Source organism: Cupressus sempervirens, chromosome 1 (assembly GCF_028749045.1).
Source record: "Cupressus sempervirens isolate cs-2001-9-10 chromosome 1, ASM2874904v1, whole genome shotgun sequence".
Classification (NCBI taxonomy): domain Eukaryota; kingdom Viridiplantae; phylum Streptophyta; class Pinopsida; order Cupressales; family Cupressaceae; genus Cupressus; species Cupressus sempervirens.
The window spans coordinates 28580339-28594310 of NC_143118.1; the positions used below are offsets into that span (position 1 = coordinate 28580339).

At 34.8% G+C, this 13972-nt stretch overlaps 1 protein-coding gene across 1 annotated transcript in view; it reads right to left on the bottom strand.

The window, feature by feature from the left end:
- The window catches only part of LOC149576006 (transmembrane and coiled-coil domain-containing protein STS1-like), a 200139-nt gene that overhangs the window by 13228 nt on the left and 172939 nt on the right, over positions 1 to 13972 (bottom strand). The window contains exons 6-7 of the mRNA XM_089816125.1: positions 10863 to 10960; positions 10582 to 10673 (exon numbers count right to left, since the gene is read on the bottom strand). Coding sequence (XP_089672251.1) covers positions 10582 to 10673; positions 10863 to 10960 — 190 coding nt within the window. The remainder of the gene's footprint in view (positions 1 to 10581; positions 10674 to 10862; positions 10961 to 13972) is intronic.

Sequence of the window (13972 nt, forward strand, 5' to 3'; positions counted from 1 at the left end):
AAACCCTAAAACTGCTGGTGAAGTGCAGTTTCGAGTTTGATTTTCATTTGGCAGCCCAAAATTTCAAACCAATGAAAACAACAGTACAGGAAATGAAGAACTAAATGAAGTCTAACTATTTACAGAAAAAGAAACAACTAGTCAATCCAAAATGACAAAGATGCTTGAGTTGTAAGTACTGTACAGAGAAATGAGAAAATGTCACAGTGTTAAGTATTGCAGAAATGAATGTTCTGACCTCCAACCTCATTACAATTGATCTAGTAGCTATAAATAAGCTTTCTATTCCTTTCACAACTGGGTGGTGGCCTTCATAACTAATTTGGTCCCAAAATGCAAAAATCGCACTTTCTTGCATGAGCAACATTGACAATGTTGCAAAGTTGTCATGCAATTTTTGTAAGTTACATCCAACTTTCAAACAACTTTGCCTTCCTTTGAGCAACTTCACCTCTTTTTGTTGATATCTTGTATCTCATGGCTCTTAACCCTTCTAAGGTCAAAATTGACCCTCAACATCCTTACTACCCCAAACTAAAACAATTGTCACGCTTTGACAACTATGACAATTTCTTGCATTGACTGATCTACCTATCACAAAGTAACATCAAACTGAACCAGAACAAATTGCCCAAAATGGTACCAAATAGGATTGCTTATTTAAAAATTGTTAAAAGATTAAGTTTATCAAATGCTCGGCATTTTGGCAATATACACAAACAGACATTCTTGCCTGGTACTCTGAGTTTTGGTGACTTTACTATTGTTTCAACCACAACCCATGAAATAGTTCAGAAAAAAATTGTTGGATGAATTCAATCTGACTGAGCATTACACTAGGAAAAGATATGATCTAGAAGGATTTATTCATCCTTGTAAAAAGAAGCAGAACTTGGGAGACTACCTCCATGAAACCCTGTTCACAGAGGACATTTTTAGAAATATGGTAGAGCAGGAGACTCAAGAAGTTATTGACAAGTATAACAAAGAGTTGGATGAAAATATGCAACAGTTGTTGGAATTGGAATCCCAGGAAGAGTCAGATGAAACATGTACCTCAGGAACAAGAGATGGTGTCAAGGCTGCAAGTGGAAAATATAGAAGAAGAACCTAACAAAGATGATCAAATTGTGACTAGGTTACAGATAAATGAGGACAATAGGATGGATGCCTATGCTTCATTTATTTTAGATGACATGTTCATTAAGTCCAAGGAACTCCAGACAATGAAGCAGACATGTTTAAGAAACTAAAGGCAGATGTTGACTGGGAAGTGCAGACTATGACTCCCCAAAGGGGAAGGCAATTGCTTATAGAGTCAAGAGTTATTCTCTTTCCAAGTTGGGATATTAGTGCTTAATTGATTTTTGATAGTTTCCTTCATTCTGAAAAGAAAGATTTCAAACTTGATATTGATGGGATAAATGAGATTTACATTAAATCTAGGTTTGACGTTAATGAAAGTGCTCTGTTATAATGAGCATCGTATCCATCCAATAAGAGGCCTAAAATTATAGATGTAGACAAAGCTTTTGGGCAAATGATAAAATTGAAGGTTGGAAAAACTGATCCTATCATTTCTGCTGACATGGGTATGGATATGGCTAAATTTAACAAGGTTCAAATAATAAAATTGATCAGATAAAGGGATCACTATAAAGCTAAGTCTGAAGAAGGGTTCAAGAGAACTGGTTACTCTGCTCCAATGATCACTGTCACAGAGGATACAAAACAGAAAGAGAAATATGAGGATTTGCAAAAAAAAGAAAACAGACAATAGAAGAAATGCAGAGCATCAAAGTGATCACAATTTCCCTTACGCTAGAAGAGATTTGATAAATTGAAGGAAACTTTGGAATACAATCATATTTTCAAGCTTAATACAAATCAGAAACTTCTTTCAAAGGTGTAAAATCATTATCTCTGTTGATTAATTTCTTATGATTTCTAACTCTAAGAAAATAGAAACTGATTGTGCTATTTTGTGGGATATTATTTTAATTATATTACAATTTGTTCATCATAATTGATATTTGTTGTCATGTTAATTTGTCTTGTTGGTCTTTTTCTAAGCAAAAGTTAAATTTAGTAAGACTAGTTGTAAAATATTAAAGTAAATTGGGCGCAAAGAGGCCTTTCAAGTGAAATTCATTCAAATAATGAATTTTAAAATTGTTTCATAAGGTTACACATAGAATCATAGAAATCAGGTTTCATCACTCGAGAAAAGGAAGGCATTGGTTTGTTATTAATCTTTGGAGTTTGATTAGCATTTGCATTCAATAAGCAATTCAATATCTATTTAATTCAGTTAAGCATGCATATGTATACACTGCATTCAAGTATCCATACAGTCAAGAACAATTTGATATTGGAAATATTCAAGCAATTTATGAACATTATAATCCGATTTCTCTCGAGAAGTATTGTCATCTTGAGATATCATCTAGAGAGCTAATGCTATCCACTATAAAAGCCTTCAACCATCAGATTAGGTAAAGGTATAGGCCCACCCGCCTTGGTTTTGCAAACCTAAACTGCAGGGGAAGAGGATCATAATCGATCATTCCTGTCAATTGGCCAAATCCTGTGGAAGATTTGATCGTAGAGTTTGACAAGCTCTTAGAATTTTCCAATATGTTGATTTGGGCACCAACAGCCTTCTCACTGATTTTTAGGTTCAAAGGGGGCCCCATCAATTGCAATATCCAAACTAATCTTACCAAAAGAGGAACCCTCCTCAACACAACTCACAAGAACAAAACCAAATACAACTAAACTAGAACGAATATTCATTTGTAAAGATGTAAAATATGACTTGCAAACATCTTTGTTTTTCAAAACCTCTAGATATCTCTAGATTTGTTTTCTAGCAGGGTGTTGAAACTCCACTCTTTTTTTTCTCTACCCAGTAAGACCTCAAGAAATAAAACACAATAGCATGCAACCAAAGACCCAAATCGAAATCCATAATTATCTGACATTTTGACATTCTCAAGCAAATTATCCAACAATTATTTACATAGATCAAATTAAACATACCTCACCGCTAATCTTCAAAAATGTTTATCAAAAGCATGCACTAATCACAATTGATACCTATTAGTTCCTACACTTCCTTGTGCATAATCGTCTTCTTTCCTTGAAGGTTATCAAAGCTGCACAACCCTATTATATCCTCAATTACTTATTATTACAAAGTAATTGGAAAATATTTGCTTGTTAGCAACAAAGACCGAGAGGTCAATTTATACAAGAGACTGAACGACGTTTCCATAGGAAACAATTGTAAAGAATAGAAACATTCTACTCTAGAAACATAAAACTAAATATTAAAAACATTCTAATATTGACACGAGATTGCAATTAATAACCACTAGATATTAAACAAACATAATAGAAACTATCTATTATTGTAAAACCCTCCCTTGATGGTTAATCTATCCAGAGCATGAAGCTGTAAAAACATAAAAGGCAGATTTTGTCTGCTCAAGGTGCTACACACTGTTCACTGTGGGTTGCGAACTAGATTCCTTAGATAGGGCAGCTAAGTGCTTCCGACATTCAACCTTCATGTGCCCAAACTTGTGGCAATAGTTGCATTGAATTCTTTTCTTCCGAGAGACTTTTGAATCTAGAGCAGAAGATGTCTGTTGAGAAGACTGTTGAAACTGGCCTTTATCCTTCTGAAAAGATTTGGTAGCAAGGGCTTGCTCTATGGAGGTGGAGCTGTAACTACTACCGAATTGTTGTTTTCACTGATCTTGCTGAAGCAGAAGTGTGCAGAGATCAGTGAACTTTAGATCAACGCCAGAAGACATGATGTTGAGAGTCCGATATAATGCTCATAGGACTTTGGTAAACTCTGAAGAGTGATAACCACAATATCCTCTTCCTCCATCTTGTGACCGATGGCAAGCAATTGATCACTGATTTCCTGAATCCTATTCAAGTGTGCCTTGAGCAAGGTTCACACATCCATGACAATAAAAAACAGAGTGTTCTTCAAGAAAAAAGCCTTATTTTTGTCAGAAGTCTCATGAAGACCTTTCAAATGTGTCCATATCTCAGCAACTATCTTATCGGATGGAATCTGAGAGAGCTGATCATCAGCCACGGATAATTTGACAAGCATCACCGCTTCTCGATTATTTAGATCCCAAGTATCCTGATCAGGATTAGGAGCAATGGGACACTTTGTAACACCCAGAACAAGTTGATCGATAGGAAACAATCGTGAAGAATAGAAACATTCTATTCTAGAAACATAAAACTAAATATTAGAAACATTCTAATATTTACACGAGATTACAATAGATAACTATTAGATATTAAACAAAGCTAATAGAAACTATCTATTATCATAATACTTATTTTGTTACGTCATAGGGTTTATCTAACACTAGGCTTCTATCCCATAACCGACTCAGCAAAACCATGATAAATGCCTTGCCCTCTAACCAAGGAAATTCTCCCTACATATCCAAGCCAAAGTTCTAAACTCTTTGCAACTCCTTTGTAGTTAAACTAATTTTCAGATGTTTGATCCTCCTATGATCGAACTTCTCTAATTTTGCCTTCTTTAGCATCCTTGATGCAACCACACCAATACCACAAACAACCAATTTGGATTCCATCTTCGCACTTGAAAACATTTCTCAAACCCTCACAACCTCTACTAAAAACTTTGATATTTTCCCTTGCAACAACGTTAAATGATTTCAAAACTTCATCCTTACAAACATGATCCATCATAATTGTTTTTCTTGCCAAGAATTGATTATCACTAACGCAACCTATTCGCGTTGCGCATATCAATCATTCGAAACAATTGTAATCAATAATTTACTATCCAACAAACCCGAGACAAACTAGTTGCACCTGGTGTCACTTCAGAGAAGGGGAAGTAACTTATATGGCATGCTAATACTCCTCCTGAGCCAAAGCTTTCAACTCAGTTGCTAGAAGAGCTAGTACCAGGATCCAGTACCATAGGGCTCCCTTCACCATCTTTCATCTTCCACACTGCAATTGTCTTCTTAGATTCACATGATACTACAACATTATTGTCATTTATTGACTTCACTAGAGCATCACCAAATTTGCATGTTTTAGCATAATGACCGGACTGACCACATTTGAAAAAATTTGCATTCCTTTGTCTTGATCTCACTAACTAAACCCTAGATCTACACAAATTAGCCTTCGTGACCATAACTGTGACACAAGAATTCCCATGAAAGATATTGTTCCCTCCACTTTTCTTAACCACAATAGAAACTTGACTTCTGCAGTGATTTTCTTTATGATAATTAAAGCATTGAACCTTTTGTTCCTTTCTCATTTCACATTCAACAACATTATGACCAAAATTCTTGCATGAAACAGCAATTGTTAAAAGATAAGTACCTTTTAGCATTTAGTTGCTTGACCAAGGGCCTTCTTATAGATATATTGCATTCCTAACCTTGCTTGCTACCGTAATCTTTGCTTCAACTTCAACTTCCTTCTCTTTGCCTTTGTCCTTTAGATTTGAACACTCACTTGTAAAACCCAATCCTTCCTTATTCTCATGAATCTTCTACAGGGTTAAAAGTTGGTCGAAAATAGTACTTCTTTCAAAAAACTTACCTTTAGATCTCAACTTCCCTAGTTCCCAATCTGTCTTTTCATTTTCATCTAACTTCTTGAAAATGTCCTAAAGAATCTCTTCAGCTTTTTTTCCATTCCTCTATTTTCCGACTAATATTGTTCTTCAAATCTCCTTCGGTCTTCTTCTAGTCTTCCATCTACTTGAACTCTTTCTCGATGGATTCCTTAGCATTTTACTATGACTCAACTTCTTTTCCAAATCCACTACCTTTTCTTTTGATTCCTTCAATTCCAGACTTACTTCATTATTCCTTTCTTTGAAGTTCCAAATTTGATCCCTCATCTTCGAGATCTATGCATTCGCTTCTTTCAGGCCTTCTTTCAACTCCTTATTCTTTGATTCAGTGCACTCAATGTTGCTCATTATGATTTGTTAGTCCTCATCAGAATAGTAATCTCCTTCCATCTATTCAAACATCCAAGACCTCCCTCACGGTTAAGCTTTATCTACAAGGGACCAAGCTCTAATAACAATTTTTAAACAAGCCGAAAAAATGAGAGGGAGGGTGAATTAGTTATTCCAAAACACTTTCATAAAGTTTACTAAATCGGTAAGCACATAAACTATTCAAAATATTAAGATAGAAAAAAACAAGAATGTGTAAGAACCATAATACCAAATATAACATGTAAACCCAAGATGGAGAAACCATGAAAAGACTAATTCTCATGAAATGAACACTGGTTAAGGTCACATAGGTTAAGGAGATTTTTACAAGGGCTCAATGCCACTTTGCTCAGCCCTGTTTGGATCACTGATGGCTAGGCTAACTACCCTTATAAAAAAGACGAATTACAAGATGTTTTACTGAAAAAATGTAAACTCACAAAATTGCATCTACATATGCACTAAAAAGTTTGAATTGATATCACAATGATCACCGTCAGTAGCAGTTCCAGTGTAAATCTTATGTCAACATACCACAGACCTCTGCAACACAGAATGTAGGACCTTTTATAGCAAAATAATGCTTCACTCAAATTCCTACTTGCACACTACTGCCAAATATACACCATAACAAACATGCTCTCTCTCTCTCTCTCTCTCTCTCTCTCTCTCTCTCTCTCTCTCTCTCTCTCTCTCTCTCTCTCTCACACACACACACACACACATTCATTGGATGCAAAGATATCTATGTTTATATATACATCCGATAAGGTAACATCATATCATCGAAGCCAAAAAACATGTCGGACATAGTACAAAAGATATTACAATTTTATTTAACACACTACCACCAAACCTAAATATAGGTCATCCATTAGAAATCTTTATACTACATTACCACATGATCTAAATATAGGTCATGCTTAAGATACATATGCTTCTAGCACATTTATCGAAAAAATAGTCAATTTTGGAGCCGTAGGAACACCATAACCAAGTCCAAGATTCGATCAAGAAAAACTTTTGAACCAATCAACAGATAGAACTAAAACCTCTCTAGAACAAGATATAACCATTATACCAAAAACAACCGGTGAACTACAAGAATGTCTAGGTAGCAAGGATACCCAAAAGAACTATCTAATACAACAGTCAACAAATACTTAATCAAAACTCCATTCATCTGCAGTCACCGAAACATTCAAATGTACCAAATGTTGTATTCCACTAGTAGCAACAAGTACACCCGACATCGTACCCCCAAAATGCAAGCACTGAATGTGTTGTGGATAAAACCAAAATATTGATAACTAACTGACAACTAATATGCATCCAACCTATATTGTCAACAACCAACCACTAAAGCTATGTAACCGGTAAAAAGGTTTTGACATCAATAGAAACAATGTCAGCATCTTCTCATAATGTTCAAAAGAGATGCCTATACTTGATTAAATAAACCTTGGAAATTAAACCGATTTTGACTCTAAATGGCAAATTGCTTTGGAAAACCAATGGCTTGAGCTTATTGAACCAACAAGAAACCATTTTAGGTTGATCCTTAACAAGCTTGTTATTGACACATAAATAGTCTTATGGAATATCTACGAGAACTTGTGATTTATGTAACATGCTTGAGACTTTTGAGCATTTTTCTTTAATTCTAAATATGTCATAGCCATTTGGTCTTTGATGTTTGGTCATCCTATTAATTGGCTTGATAATGCAGGTTTTCTTCATCTAAGACTCTCATTGGTTATATAGATTCTTTTAATGTTGCTTTAAACCATTTTTTAGTATTTGTGGAAAAAGAGGAACAAAGAGCGTTTATAGAGCAAAAGGAAGCACCTCACTGAGCTCAACAGGGAACTCACTTTGCAAAGTAAAATCTGCTGTTACGGAGATTCCAAAGGACTAATTTGTGATTTTTCTGAAGGAGTTACCTTGGTGTATAAATAAGATATTACATCTGCTCACTTCTTCCTCCAAGGAAGCAACAAGTTGAACAAATAAGAATTGCAACTGCGGAAGCAGTCTCCAAAGAAGAAGCATAACAAGTGGGAAGTTATATTTCCCCAGACACTACTGTCACCCTGCTTGATATCTATGGATGTAATCAGGCAGAATGTAGTAATAGTGCCATTGACCAATAGTAATAACTGTCTCTAGCTCGTTTTGATGCTACGTCTACACTTTCATGATGTCATAACAGCACTTTTATGATGTAAACTCTGATTATTCTTTGTTACTTTGGGTACTTAGTAATCTGTTCTGATCCTTTTTAGGGTTGCTGCTCTGCACAATGTACGGATTTTTTGATATACTATCTTTAATATATAAAAATATAAGCTTTGTTTTCTTCCACTATTCTTTTCAGAACAGCTTATTACAATCATGGTTGGAAATTAGCGGCAATATACCGCTAATATCGTGAGCAAAACAGCAAGGCAATAATAATCGCCAATGATATTTTGAAAAATCGCACAGTATTTGGGATGAAAGATCACAGTTTCCTGTGATATTTGGTCAACAAAAGCCTGGCCAAAGTCAACTTAGGAAACAACAAACTTTCCAAAATATATTTGAGGTTTTTTCATTTTCCTGCAGGCTGCGACGGCAAAGAAAAGGGTCGTGATGGCTGAGGAAAGGTGTGCCACCATTGGAAGTCAGACCATGTGACTATTGGAAGTCGGATTCTCCACCATTAGAAGTCAGAATCATTAAGCTGCACCATTCTTCATTCTTCAAAAATGGTAAAGTTTATAGTTTATAGAGCTACAAGTTATGAATTTATTAAACTATAAGTTATGACTAAATCTGTAAATTATAAACTTCTATAAAGTTTATAGAACTATAAGTTATAAGTCGATGATCATGAATTTATAGATAAGTTTATAATTTACAGATATATATATATATAGGTTTTAATTTTTTCAGAAAGGGTATTGTAAATTTATAATACTGTATATTAATACTAATATACATATGCATATGCATTGTTTATTAATTATTATCAGTATTTTAAAATTTAGGCAGTGCTCATTTATAAATTATAAATTCATTATACAGAATGACTATATTAATTAGTGTTCATTTATAAATCTTTACAAATAAATATTGATATAAGTTACAGATTTTCAAATGCTCCGTAAAAGTGCAGAGTTTTCCAGCTGAGATTTTGTCGATTTCGAGTTTTTAAAAAAATTCTGGGTCAGCTGCATTATTGCTGAGTCTGAGTTTTCTTTTTTAACTATGATTGCAATTGTATAACCTCACCACAATTTATCAAACATTTGCAGACACAACACTTGCCATTTGCCATTACATCAGATACTTGTTGAAACTTGAAATACACACAAAAATCGCTGTTACTATACAGTTCTGTACTTGGATTCATTGAGTTCTCATATGAGTTTGATAGTACAACTTGCCAAAACCTTCTCTACATAGCTTAAGCAAGCTTTCTGTGAAAAAGATTGGGGCAAAAAAAAACAAGTACCCATTACTCGGCAAGTAGTAAACTTATGTTGCCAACATTCCCTATGGATAAACATTTAAAATTATTTCAGCCATTTTCCAATGCTAGGAAAGACCATAAGTAGCTAAACTAATTTTCCAAGATTGGGTGGAACTTTTCAATGGCCAAACAATATGTGTCCACATGAGCACTTAGACCAGACAAGCAGAGCTTTTGCTTGATTATTCTGTCCTTTCTCCCATTCAGATAAAAAAGTTCATCACTTGAGCCAATTCCAATATCCAATGTTTATTTGCAAATTGGCAGGGTCCATTAGGATAGTAAAGCAATGAGTATGCTTCTTATCACTGCCCTTAGCTTGCCAATATATTCTCACAGCTCCAAGTTGCAAACACCGTCATCCGGATCTAATTCATCTCAACCTCAAAACATATCTGGACCCAATCAATCTCCAAAATTGTTAGTTTGAAAGACTGGACCTATACACGACATCTTGAGCACTCAACTGGAAATGAATGGATTTACAATTTCATACACCATTAAGGAAAAATTGATGACAAAAATCGTGTATTAAATAATACAAACACAAGACAAACAGCAAGAATTTGTTTTAAGAAAAAGCATCTAACATAGGCTGTTAGCAATATTAATAGGCAAAAGGGTCTAAAGGTATAATAGTTAAGATTAAGAGTTGCAAATAAAAAAGGCCTCTCAAATGTATGGCATGATTATTACACATAAGAAAATATTAATGTAATAATACTGTAGAGACTTCTTAAATTTACAACGCTGTAAGCTGTTGCAAACACACAATAAAAAGTGTTAAGTGTACAGCATATTGGTATAAGTAGGGACTTGAAAGTAACAAGTTTGATAATTTTACACTGCATATCCCCAAAAAAATGCAATTTTAATTTCAAACAATTATTGCAAACACATAATTAGGTAGTAATAAATATTTTATCTGTTAATTACAGTCATTTTCCTACATACAATTTTTCTACTTGTGGTAGTCTTCATTTTTCAACTGTCATATAATTTTAGTACTAGCACAAATTCATACCTCTCCAGATCACCATCGTGTCCTTCCCATGGCCTTGTAAAATCCTCTTCTTCAGAAATAAAGCCAGAAATCAGGATGCAAACTGCTAGACGCTGTAAAAAGGTTCAGATCATTTCATGAGGTCCCACAAGTTACAGCCTCTCGTGAAGAGAGAGAGAGAGAGAGAAGACCATAGATCAGATGTTTTCAATTTCAATAAGAAAGCCAAACCAGACAATTTAATATATTTTGAACTGTAAAAGATCTACTTGGAAAGCATAGTATTTAAGGATATATCTCACTCCTTGTTGATGATTTTCTCCAATGGGTAAAAATTCAAATTCTTCAACACCCCCTGTTCTCCTTGCCATTTTAGTCCCCGTAAGGCCAGCTCCAGCAGCTGCAGATGGTTGTTCCAAGATCAACAAGATTGAATAAGTGTTTAACACGTACCCATTCACAAAAATATACAAAAACTGTAATATTTGTCCTTACCAATAACAGTTTTGATTGCATGCATTAACCTAAATCCAGTTTAATGTTATCCCACTTATAACTGCTGAATTTAATGTGCTTTAGATCAGCTGACTGCCTGTTGCCTAGCCAATATTCATATTTATTAAGAGAATGTTAATTGATGCATTTGTCTCAAATATCCTAAAGGTCTACCAAAGCCAACAACTAAACATTATGTTCGTCCAAGCAATCTCCTCTTGGTGTCAATAATATTTTATCTTGTTCCTACTACACATTTATTAACATTACCTCTTGATACACTTATAATTTATATTTTTCTTTTGCTCCAAAAATATCTATTCCCTTGTACTGACCATTGATCTCAAAACCAATAATCTCAAAGAAACCCACATCCTATAATCCAGGAATACACATTTCTTTATCACCTTTTATGGTTGATTAATCATAGCTTCCATGGAGACAACTTTTTTCTAATTAAATCTTCTGAGATGACTTTCAGACAATTTTCTGCAAGTGGCCTTCAGAGGAAAAGTTTCAGTACTCGATCTGGCCTATAATAGTATCATACAAGAAGATTCAACAAGGTTATCTTGACTGAAGCGAGTTATAATAATAAATGTATCAACAAATTTAGCAGCAAAAGTGCAGAAAGAAAAAAAGATTTTCGACATTCAACAATGTGGAAGATGCAGCTAATCTGAAACTCTCATATAGAGACAACTTTACAGGAACATGGGTAGAATTACCAAGTAGTCTGCAACTGCAAGAAGATCCAGTTAAGCCACATGTCCAAGAAACAGCCCACAAAGCACAGTAACACTCCAAACTTCCCTTCTTTCCAAATTCCGCTGACCTATAAGATTACTAATAGGTCTTTTGTTGACTAAAACTTTTGTACATCACTGACTACGACTTAAAAAATTGTGATTTTGGCAACATTTCATGAGATTTTTCTCTCCTTTGAGTAATAGGGGAGGCTCCCTTCTTACTATAGATGGCTTCAAGGAACTTAACTGAAATTACAAAAAAGATGGTTCTCTTGATCAATTCCACTTTTTTTCAGGAATGATTTGCATACAACTATAACTTTCCAACCTGAATAAAAAATGTCTTATTGCTGCGATAATACCGGTGACCCTAGAATTGACGTAAGAACAACCCCAAAAGCAGCAGTTTACTTTTTATATTTTGTGAAACAAAAACAGAAACCCAAAGTCTTCTGTGTTCGTCTCGAATAAAGCCTCAAACGGAATAACCAATAAGGTACAAAGTCTCTTACTAGATCCTCTAAAATTCAATAAAAACACTTACAATTGAAGCCCAAAGTCTTCAAATCTAAGTGAGTCTTCAAATCTAAGTGATTGCAACCACTACTATCAATTACAATTTGTCTTGCCGCACAAAGTCTTCAAAAGTTCAAATTGGATCTGAAAGTAATAGGCAGCTCAAAGTCTGCACAATTAAATTCAAATCCCTCTTGATCAAAGCTCCAAAACTCACAATCAATATCTAGAGAATGTCGTCACATAACACCTTGAATCAACACAAAGTTTCAAAGCAAGTTGTCACTTTTATTGAAAGCAATCTGATTTACATCCAAGTACAAAGTCTTAGAATACACGATACAAATCTGCAGAATTTTCTTTCCTTGCCAAAAGATGATTATTTACAATGAGCTCTCTCCTTTATATAGGAAAATAGGAGAGAGAAAGCTCGAGGGAAAAGGGGAAATCCTCAACCACCTTGACCTATTCTTTAACAAACTTCTAACTTACTAATTTGACTTATTCAAAGTTGCATGCCTAGCGCAGTTGCAACTTGACTACATGAGTTGATTATACAGGGACATGTTACCCGTACTTACAACATAATTGCTCTTTGACATGTAATCATCCTACTACTATTCTACTTAAAGTATATGAAAATCTAATTTGAAGTATTCACATGGTATCAACTAGCTCTCCAAACTTCCATAGGGACTTGTGTACAACTGCAGCATCTAGTTCACCAGTGTGTTGTGCGATCATTTTAACCTTCCTAAGTATGCTTGCTGCTCCAGATATCTCTTTGTTACAAATCTCCATTTGATTTTGCAGATTCTTCAATGAATACTTCCAGCTTGCAAATGTATCCAGCACACTGATGTTGAAGTCATCCACTTCATGATGTAAGAAAATTGCTTCTTTGATCATGCTTTCTTGGTTAGTTATCCTGGCTACTACTGCCTTTGCATCTTTTACAAGTCCTCATAGAACTTTCTCTTTGTTGGTCATCACATGTGCATAATCATGGTACATTTCAACAAATGTGATGACTTCGTACTCACACAAAATGTCCAAATCAATCTCCATCATGTTGTTCGAGGCACCAAGATTTCATCCAGCAACTTGAGTTGATGATTGAGTGACTTAAGAATGTCATTCAATCAAGCAGTAGTCTCTTTCCCTTTTGCTACTATAACTTCTCTTGACATTGCCAAATAGTGTGCTTGCGCAACTATTATATGAAAGTTTCATAGTGTAAGAACATCATCATATGAGAAGTCCATAGCAAGTTGTTGCTGTGAAAACACGGATTTTGGATGAGCTATGGATAGGGAGAATGAATAAAATGATTTAGGACAATGAATGAACAAATGGGTCAAGCTCAGAATGGCTCAAATAGCCAAGAACGGGTTTTTTGGAGTGAAATGCATATGCAACAGCGAACTTTAAATTATGCAAGTGAGGAGTGAAGTGTAATGAAACGAAAACACAACATGCTTAAATAAGTGTAAGTCATACTATGTATCCGGCAAGCATGTGGGAAATTCTTTTTCAACCATATGGCAGCCATATGGAGGTTCATAGAATGCATATTGGTGGGACTTGCACTTGCATTCTCATGAGAGGAAAAGAGGGACTTGCTTCCATATTAGAACGAGATTTTATCCCCA